At 36.3% G+C, this 10,892-nt stretch overlaps 1 protein-coding gene across 1 annotated transcript in view; it reads left to right on the forward strand.

The window, feature by feature from the left end:
* The window catches only part of USH2A (usherin), a gene marked incomplete at both ends in the record, with an annotated part of 378,822 nt that overhangs the window by 237,236 nt on the left and 130,694 nt on the right, over positions 1-10,892 (forward strand). Inside the window, 2 exons of the mRNA XM_080614877.1 lie at positions 5,543-5,693; positions 5,865-6,007. Of these exons, the coding sequence (XP_080471003.1) occupies positions 5,543-5,693; positions 5,865-6,007 (294 nt within the window). The remainder of the gene's footprint in view (positions 1-5,542; positions 5,694-5,864; positions 6,008-10,892) is intronic.

Below are 10,892 nucleotides of genomic sequence, written 5' to 3' on the forward strand. Positions count from 1 at the left end.
AAGGGACATCTGTTACACATACTTGAGACCCACATCTGGATTGCAGATGTTGAGGTTGTATATGAAGAAAAGTTCATTAAATGGAGAAAGAGGTCTGATTGGTTTTCATTAGAGCAGTATTAATGAGATTATAAGTAAGAAAGCTCTGGGATTTTGAAAGGCAGTCGTCTTAAACTTCAGATCTGTAAAGCCCTGCTAAAATTGTGCTCTGCAGCTTGGTATACCAAATAGTGCAAGTGGAGGACAAGAATGCAGTTAGAGCTTATACATACAATCCCGATAAAGTTTTGATCCAGATAAAGATGAAAATTTAGAATTTTCAAATTTCTTAATTTAATTTCTGCAAGTGATCTTGTTCCTTAGAGGTACAAGTAAAATTAAAGATTAATGCTGAAGTGAAAAGATTTGCAGAGCCACTCCCTTTTCAAGTGAAGTTAAGATCATAGCAGAGCTCAGATGTATAAAACAGGTTAGATAGTGAAGAGAGAACAAAATTACTTCTGTACCCTATTTATGTTGTACTTCTTAAAAAAGTCACTAACAGGAGGAGTGAACAGGTTTGGATTTACTGGAAAGTTTAGTCTTTAAGGTACTCTTTTGCATCTCTACTTTCTGTTCTGATAGTGCAGCTTCCTTTCTTCCCAAAACCCATTTGTCAGAGAGGAGCAAGCAAGAAGGCTACCATGGACCTTTCACATTGTACATTCCAAAGTGCTTAGATGTGTGTTGAATAAGGAGTGCGTTGTCCTATTACTATTAGATGGAGATATATCTCTAACAGAAAACATATAACAGTGAAATAAGAAAATAATAAAGAAAAATCCAAGAATAGTCTATACATTGTTTAGGCATAAAGTTAGGTGGAAAACAGCATGATTGAACATATATATTAAATAAAAAGTTATGAACAACTGTGTATATTCATTATACACTGAGTAGGAAAGATAACTGGGAAAAGAGGGTTGAAATCCAAACCAGAGTAAACCACAATGAACCTGTGAAGATAAGAAATAAAAAAAGCAATCTCCTGCTTTGCCAATAGATAAAGGTTTATAACTAGCATGCCCTTCTCATGATGACATATGGCCTAGCACCATGGCCTGTCTTACAGTTAAATGAAACAAAAACACATGCCCATGTTGAAAACTATGGAGAGTGCAATGACTGGGATTATCTGGACCAAGCAAACGACTCGGTAACAGGCATAGCTGGGAAAATCAGAAGAAACAAATGCTAACGTGCAGAACGCATTGCCATAAAAAATACTGTAATGAGATGATCTCAGTATGGGCACCTAAAATAGAAAATGACAAACAAAGACTGCAATGAAACAAAGAAATGAGCTTTGTGAATTGAACCTGGAAAAGAATGACTGAATGAAACATTCATCTAAAGGCAGTCTGACTGAAACTTTCCTTGCTGTTATGCCACAAACTGTGGAGAGCCTATTTTCCTCCTCTGTAGTTAAATACCTCCAGTTATTGTTTGCATCCTTGTGTATGAAAAGTATTTTAATAAGATAAAAATGCATCATTTGTGCTAAATATTTTACATATGCAGATGTGGCAAATTGTAGAGTCACATTTATGTAGCATATCTACAGATATCATGGATGCAGCAGGGCTGATATATCTGATAGCTGTTAAAAGTGGTGTCACTTCATTTCAAAGCTGGTATGAGTTTACATCTGTTTGATAGATATCAAATTGCACTCTACTGTGCTTTCTTCCTCTTATTACAGATTAACAGTGCAGGTATTTTTATAACTAAATAATATTTTATTGTCCTAATGGTAGTTCACTTTTAATAGTCCTACTCAAAGCATTCTGCTTTCAGAAAATTTATATTTCAGATGGAGACAGGCTGAGAGAGCTGGGCTTGTTCAGCTCTGGGGAGATCTTAGGGCAGCTTCCAGTACCTAAAGGGGGTCTACAACAAATGTGGAGATGAACTTGTTACAAGGGTCTGTAGGGACAGGAGAAGGGGGAATGGGTTTAACCTGCCAGAGAGGAGATTGAGATGAGGTCTTAGGCAGAAGTTCTTCCCTGTGAGGGTGGTGAGGCATTGGCACAGGTTACCCAGAGAAGCTGTGGTTGCGCCATCCCTGGCAGTGTTCAAGGCCAGGTTGGACAAGGGTTGGAGCAACCTGCTGTAGTGGAAAGTGTCCCTGCCTGTGGCACGGGGTTGGAACTGGATGAGCTTTAAAGTCCTTTCCAACTCTAACCATTCTATGATTCTATATATCCCTATGATAAATATAGGGAATACTTCTCAACCATAGGCTTCCAACATGAAGTAAACATTTAAACACAATTGCTTAACACAATGCTTGCTGTCCTAGAATAAACAAATACTTACAAAGGCAACTACTACTACATATGTGGTTTAAGATAAAGAAATTGAAAAGTGAATTTGAAACACTTTTCAAACACTGCTTAGCATATTAGTGGCCAAACAGGGATCAGATCTTTCTTGACTCATCTGCATACGAATATCTGGAACATATTGTATCATTGTCAGTTTGAAGCAGTCTTCAGGTTTTATTATTTTGTGGTGCTGTTTATTAATTCTTTCATTAGAATTAACATCTGATTTAATATTTTATTCTGCTTTTGTAGTCTCCTCGTATAAAGTGTGGCTTTCCACCCTGGTAAGTGAGGATTTACTGGGCTAGATGTTGATTCAGTAGGTTGCAAGTGGAGTGGTTGACCCCTGAGGGTCATATTAAAGCTTGAGGGGAGCTTTTTGAGCAACATTACATCTTAAAGACAATATATCAAGCTGATAGATACATGGCTCTTCTGTTGAGAAATTCGCAGTAAAATTATTGCTGGTTGCCAGTTATTACTTTGGTAGTAAGTAGTCTCTCAGGATTATGCATTGGATAAAAAGGGTTAAGCTAAGGGAAGTCTTACACTAAAGACCTTGGTAATGAGGAATGTTTGAAATAGTCAAAGGATGTTTTGTGTGCAATATACAATTACCATTGGGGAGGGGGGGCTCCGTAGTTTTGATAATCAGAGCATTATGAGTTTAATAGAGGGCCTTTCTCGTTATGACTCAGCAGAGACTTGACTATTTGTCATGCCCTCCTGTTCCTTTGGAAGCACAGAGCTGAGGACCTTCTCCACAAGCTACAGGAAGTATCTTTCAGATTAAAGAAATCTGAAAAGATTTCTAAAAGAAATCTATTCTAACGTGTTGGTTTGAAACTAATGGGCTTAGCTTGTTCTACAGGTCAGTTGACTTTCACAGAAGAGATTTGTCCAAATTTTCTACTCTTTCCTATGATGTGCTTTTGTTGGTAGAAGAGATTTGAACATTTAGCCGAGATTACCTACACCATTAAAATAACACCAGCACTGTGAATTGTTATTGACATTTAGACAGCTACATCTTTGTTTTTTTGATGAACATTCCTGTATCACTATAATAACCACCACTATACATACATAAAGCTTAATCAGAGCTTTTACTTTGTAGATCTCAGACAGCTTTACAAAAAAAGATAAGTGTTATTATCTCTATTTAACAGATTGAGAAATGAGAGACAAAGGTGATGTGTCCTGACAGAACTGAAATAAATTTAACACTTTTGCCTCCTTAGTGAGTTGCTCACACTGTCTCCTCGGTAACAGTGTGAACTTTGGCTTCCTGGCCAAATTACAGTTAAAATTAGGTTAATTAAACGTAACAATTAAAATTAGGTTAATTTTTAGATGTAGCTTTTTTTGCTTGTAGAATTTCTGTGTGCAGTTAAACCATTGATGCATTTTAAGCTACAGTTTTAAATTATGTAGTACCCTACTTTGCAGGGATATTGAGTCTATTAGTGTCAGCTTTTGTAAACACCTTAAAACCTTCTAATAAAAGTTTTTACATTATTTGTGCCATCTTTCTTGTGCTGGCTGAATTTGCCTGATAACAACTTCAGGAATCACTTTATAAAGGGACACCAAAATAGTTCATGGTTATCTGCAAGTATTGTACTTTACATCCATAAGGTTTAAACCCCTATATTGCATAACTCCACTCCACAACATTAGCTATATTGCTGCTAAGCACAACAATTGAGGTAAATATATGTCCATTATTTTACTCTGAGAGTAAAATTTAATTCTCACACAGAGCCATTTGTTGTGCAGATGTTTGGTTTTGGTAGCTCAGCTGGAGGGATGTTGGGGGCTATGCAAGTTAAATCAGCTACCTTCCCTCTGAGCTGAGGTGCTCACAAGCTCTTGAAGCTGTTGGCAAGAGATTTGCAGACCATGAATTACCTCAGTCTCAAACATCTATATGTTATAGTTTGGAGTTGAAGAACTTTCAAGTTCTACGATCGTAAGTATGTATAATCAAAGTGTCAGAAGCTTGTTCACATATCTCTGTACATATATGTCAGTGTAAATAAAGAGTTGTCTATGGCTGATGACTTTTTTTGAGCCAATGCCATCCTTACATCTGTTTCAGGGAGAGAATAATTCAGACAGTGTATCACAAAGTCTGTTTCTTCTTAGTAACCATACAGGTGGCAAATGAAAATCATGAAACTCAATGTAAAATACTGTTCACTCATCTTACAACTTAATGCCTTGAGGCTTACAACTGCACCTTAAGTTACAGATCTGTGAGACTGTTTTTTCCAATAGAGAAAAGGGGATAAACAATAGCAACAAAACAATTTCTTTTGGAAAGAAACAAATGGTATCTACTGGACCGTGAAAAGCAAAATTATTATACAAGAGTTTAAATGACAAAGGCAGTAACTTTCTAGTGTTTTAACTCTCTGGAAAAGAGCTACAGACACGCATTATATATAAAAGTTCCCCATGTGATTATATACTGAAAGTTTCCTCTACGGAGTGTTTTGCTTCATAAAGAAAAAACAAAGCCATAAACTTACAGGTACAAGTTGACATAGCTCTTTTCACTGCATGCAGTGAAATTTGTAGCAGTTAAAGGTCATTGCTAGTATCATTACTGGCATATTTTGATCTGCAGTATCTGGTCTTCATAAAAATTAATTTCCTTAACAAAACAGTGAGCTAGAGACTGAGACTTAAGTGAATCTATTTTGATTTCTACCTAAATACCTTTTTTCCCCTTAAATTTTCTGCTGTTTTCTTTTAGAATTCTTTCTAATTTATAAGGGTGAGAAAGGTATCTGAATGATGAGAGTCTGATCAGTTTTACTTTTGCTGGGTAATATTTCTGTTAGTATTTCTTTAGCTTCTCATGGTGGCAGAGCTGGGCACAAGGAGAAGTAGATAATATTTGAACAGGTGGTAATAAATATGTTGCTTCTGAATTACTTTAATGTTTGGAGGTTTGCTGTTAGCGAAATGATATTCATGTAACTGTATTGGAAAGAAGAAAATGAAGAAATAGCATTGTTCAGTGGTGAAAATGTTAAACTAAATGGGCCATGTTAACATTGCTGTCGATCCCGAGGAACAGTTTTTCCAGTATATGGAGCATTTTGTTTCCACCCAGCATATGCTCTCCATGGTTTTCTCTGCTCTAATTCATCCATGTTTTTCAACAGCTCCAGATGGCATGATGCCTCCAAGGCTTTCATCTGCCAGTCCGACCAGTCTTCAGGTTGTCTGGTCTACACCAGTTCGCAACAACGCCCCAGGCGCGCCCAGATACCGACTCCAGATGCAGCGGAGACATTCTGCTGGTGACATTATAGAGTACGCAGACCATAACAAGGCCACCATCAACTGCTGAGCAAGAAAAGTCCTGTTATCTTGAATATGGCTCACCTTTAGGGTGACCGGTTTTGTTACGAGACATGTAATGTTTTAGTCTTTCTTTAGGTGCTGGGATATTTAATGATGTAACTCTGCTGCTTTTCTTTGCAGTTTGCTTTCCAGCCCTACTGCTTCCTTACAACACTGGGTCATAGATCTTCAGCCATACACTGAGTATGAGATGAGAGTGGTTGCCTCCAATAGTTATGGCAATGCTTATAGCAACTGGACGTCAATGACTACAGCAGAGGACAGTAAGCAGTCCCATCTTAAAATTTCTTTTGGTTATATAGTTTTCCCAGTTAAATAGCGGTAATGTGTTTCCTTCCTGAATATTAACTTGCAATAATAACTCCTATGGGATCAAGTATCTGTTGTCTTAGATTTTCATAAAACATGAATATTTAAATATGTGTTTGTGAAATAGTACCTTATTTCTTCATGTAATATCCCTTCATTCATATGAGTTCATATATAGTTAGTTTGAGATACACCAGTAAGTACAGCTTTGTAAGTGGTACTCCTTCATATTCAGGGACTTGATTCTGATTTCAGTCATATCACAGAAAACAAGTTGAATTTAATAGCATATGACAGTTGTCTTATATCTGTGCTGAGAATACCTAAGCTATACCACTGCTGAACAGAACTTTGCATTCCCAGTGATCTTTGTTAATTCAAAGTGGTAATCTACTGGTCTGCAATTGATTTTGTCATTGCCAGTCCCATCACTTCCCTCATTAATAGTTCTGTGTTCTGCTGATTCACTCCACATAATTTGTTCAACAGTCCCTTGATTTACCAAGCAGGTATCAGCATACAGGTACAGCCACTTAGTTGGCAGGGTAGGATGTTACAGCAGATACAATACATAAGCAGAAATACATGGCAAACTTGAGGTTGTTGTACATTATACAAAATACATAATAATATCTAATAGCATACTTTTTGAAAAAATAAGTTGTTTAAAAATACATTATTTGCCTTTTTTTTTTTTAATCAGTAATACATGACCACATTGTACCAAATTTTAGAAGAATTATGTATTTTCTAAAGTGATTTTACCTGTCACATCTTGTTTAACTTGTTTATCTTGTTGAGTGAGTCATTCTGAGCAGGAAAAGGCGGGGGGAAAGGGGGAGGAGAGGCAGGAATCAAGATAAGTTTACTACTGTGTTGCTTTCTCTGCCTTCACATCCAAGTGCTTTGTGGTCTTACTCTATTTTATGCCAATATGAGATTTGCATTTCAGATCACAAATTTAACCTGATGGTCACACGTGGTTGTTGTAGCAAATATTCAGTGCTGGTAACTCAGCTTCATTTTAGTCCCTTCTCTAAATGGGTAGCTGTTTATCTTGAGAAAACACCCATAATAAAACGTTTGTTCCCATAATTGTAAAACATTTTCCTTTGAAGTTGAGCAAATAATTCGCAACAGAAATTTATCTGATAAATCCATTTATGCACCAAAGGTATAAGGGCTTCTATGAATATATTACCTATAAGTAGTTCTGAACTTGGTCTTTACATACCAGAGTATAAGTTATCTACCTGTAAAACAGGTTATCTGCCTGTGAAAATCCTTCATTGATACTCAATTCCTTTATTGTACTTGTTAGTTACCAATAGTGGATACAATATTGTTAAACTTGTCTACATTCATGGTCTAAATACAACCAGTCTCCTATGACTATTTAATTGAAATTGCAATGATTATTTAGCTCTGGTGAGATAGTTCAAGGCCAGGTTGGACAGAGCTTTGGGCAACGTGGTCTAGGGTGAGGCATCCCTGCCCATGGCAGGGTGTTGGAGCTAGATGATCTTAAGGTTCTTGCCAACCCTAACTATTCTATGATTCTATGATAATGTTGTTTCTTCTCAGACAGGAGAAGCTCAGGAGTGCATTTAAAAGGCATAATTTGTTAGTATATAGAAAAACTATTTGTTATGCAAAATAGTAGGTGTATAATGTTAAAATTCTCTTTGGGGTGTTAGGGCAGAAAGCCTACACGGATTGCACATTCCTATGTAGTCTCCATATGTCTACATATATGTAGTCCACATGTATATAGAAGTTACCTGCTACATACAACTTGGGTGGTCTTTGTGCACTAGCGTGAATTGCTACCCTCTGCAAAACCTGACTGCACTAATGCCTTAAGTTATTATGGAAGGCAGGTGTTGCCAAAGGAAACTCAAGAACAAGAAAAGAAAAATACAATGCCTCTGCCAGTGTTTACACGATTAAGATATTTTGAGAGGAACAAACAACTCACCTCTTCAACTGTGATGCTTAGCTTAAAACAAACTTCTGCAGTTCAGCTATAAACTGAACTACAGTTTATAGTAGTTCAGAAACTGTATGAACTACTCCAACGGGAAAATTATTTTCCTTAAAATGTCCTCTTCAATTTGCATTGGTACTGCTAAAGAATACATGCTCATATGTCCTCAGTATCCAGCAGGCCTTGGAATTTAAAAAACACCCATCCAACTTTCAGGGGTGATAAAGGACTCTGGTTTTGGTGTCATTGTGGAGGGTTGCCATCTGTGAAGGGATATTCAACTCAATTGCTTAATACTGAATGATTGTCATAGGTATAAGCAGTATTTCTGTCAAGGTTTCAGTATGTTTCCTATAAAACTGCCTACACTGACAGCTTGTTCCAGAAGTACACAATTTCTGGCCCTTCTAACCGATAGACTTCGCCTTTTTAATACACAATTTGACAGTAGAAATTTCCCATATCTCTTCCTTTGTTGAACAATATGTATGTACACATGTTCTTATTGAATTTTGTGCAGTAAATATGTCCTTTTTGTTTCACCAAAGCATTTATATATATCTGTAGGAATAAAATATGTGTGTGTGCACATACACCTGATAGTAACGGATGTAAATCAACACATCCACTGTTAAAGTCAATAGAGATCTACTAATATAACCTGATGATTTTGCAATATATCTGCATATTACATTTTAATTATGATAATTATTTAGTAAACTATGAAGATATTAGGAATTATTAAGGAAAAATCAACATACAAAAAAATGCCATAAAAATCTGTTGCATCTGCCAATAAAATGTCTTAATATACAGATTAGGAGGTCTGAGATATTTTCTAATGCATGAAAAAATGCTGTAAATAATTTTCAAATATTTTGATTTACATAGTATGGCACTAGTAAGTGATTCCATGCATTTTTTAAAGCCTACTGTGTCCTTGCCAGATAACAGTAAGTACATATCCTATGTATATTTTAAAACCTGCTAACTATGTGTTAATCAAAGGTATTTGTTCCAGTGATCTTGGTCAGTATAGTATCAGACTAGTTAATGCTAAACAAATAGAAACAGATTATAGAGTTTCTGGATTAGAACTGGATTAGATTGCTTTCAGTAACTTTAATGTAAATTTAAGACAAACCTCTTGCAATCAGTGTAATCACCTCTGAACAGAGAGGTCAGTATTTCTGAGAGCAATATTTCATGCACTTCAATCAGAAAGAAAATGACATTTTCTAGATATAAAAAAATACTGGTTAAGTTTTTCCTTTTGTTACGGCAAGCCTTTGTGCTACCTGAGAAGGAATCTTTAAAGGAGCTGGTTATACTTACCTGATGCTGGCCTAATGGCAGCTGTTGTGTTCTTATGGTCTAGCTTTATGATTCACAAATTTATATTGTTTGTAGCAAGCCATATGGTGTAATCTTTGATCAGAGAGAGAGATCACAAATGAGAAAGGTGCTTTTTCTACTGCTTGAGAAAATCCATCTTGATTTGGATAAGTATTAAGCTAGCAAAATTGCTAGTTTAGCAAGAAGCCACGTGTTTCTATGTAGAAAATAGAGACTACGTAGGACAAGAGGGCAGATGATGCGGCTCTTGGCTTTTAGAAGCTCTTGCTTTCTCTGATGAATATATTCATTGTCTGAGAAGACATCTCCTACATTAGCTGTGTAAGTTGGGTCCGTGCAATTTCAGCATATAAACTAATCCGTAGTTGATATGAATGTGGTCACCTCTGCCCAAGAAAGATAATTGGAAACGGAAGCGAGAGAAGACAAAACCTGGTGAGGTTATAAAGGGGAAAGTGAGTCATGTGAAACACATGACAGGGTGAATAGCAAAAGGAAAGAACAAATTAAGCTGAAGTAGTATTGTGGCAGATATGATACAATAATCATATGAAAAATAGTACGAACTGCCCATGCAAGCCTGTATATTAGGAATTAGAAGTTTCTTAACTGATAAACTGAGGTTCTGGAACTAATGTGCATTTGGAGCAGTAGAGGGCAAAAAGTCTCTAAATATGTCTCTCAGTATGTGAGGGGGTTCATATGGACTGCATGTCATTGCATGAACAGTTTAATGACTTCTGAGTTCTGTGATCTGATGTGATAAAAGATTCTTGTGGTCCCTTGTGCCCAGAGCTGCACAATTAGGATTTTCTTCTGTTTACAGCTGGTAGTATATGAAAACACAACATTTTGATAATATGTACAATTTCATTGCCCATGTTCCTGAAAAGAGTGAATGAATCAAGAATACAAGGCACAGAATTTCTGTTCTGCTTAATGAGAGTTTCCCAGCAAGTGAAGTATTTCTCATTAGCTTTAAAGGGCAGTGGTCCACAACATGTCTCAGTATATTAAGTATAGATTCTCCTAAATGCATCCATGAGAGTCCAGCTTCTTGCACCCCCAGTCTGTACAATAAGTAAACAAATATGTAGTTCTAGTCAGGGAATTAAAAAAGATTAATGATAATTTTGTGCCTTCATTTTGAGTCTGAACTTCTGAAACAGGTGAGCAAAATAGCCTGCCATAAACGATAATTTCATTTGCCAAAATGAAACTACCTTCTAGTATTAATACTGTAATGAAATGGTTTGAAATATGAACTAAGAATCTTAAGGAAAAAGATGCCCACATTTCCATGTTCAGTAGTTACTTCTATAAACAATTACATCCATGTAAAAAGCTTTATGATTTTATTTTCATCATTGTCAGACTGAACTGTGGAGCTGTCATACTTCGCAGTCTTCACTTCAGTGACAACCACATTGACAACATGTTATACTCCACATTGATTTTACAGTTAAGAACCTGATTGTGATATATAGGGATTTTAA

The sequence above is a fragment of the Psittacula echo genome, assembly GCF_963264785.1.
Source record: "Psittacula echo genome assembly, chromosome: 4".
Lineage (NCBI taxonomy): Eukaryota > Metazoa > Chordata > Aves > Psittaciformes > Psittacidae > Psittacula > Psittacula echo.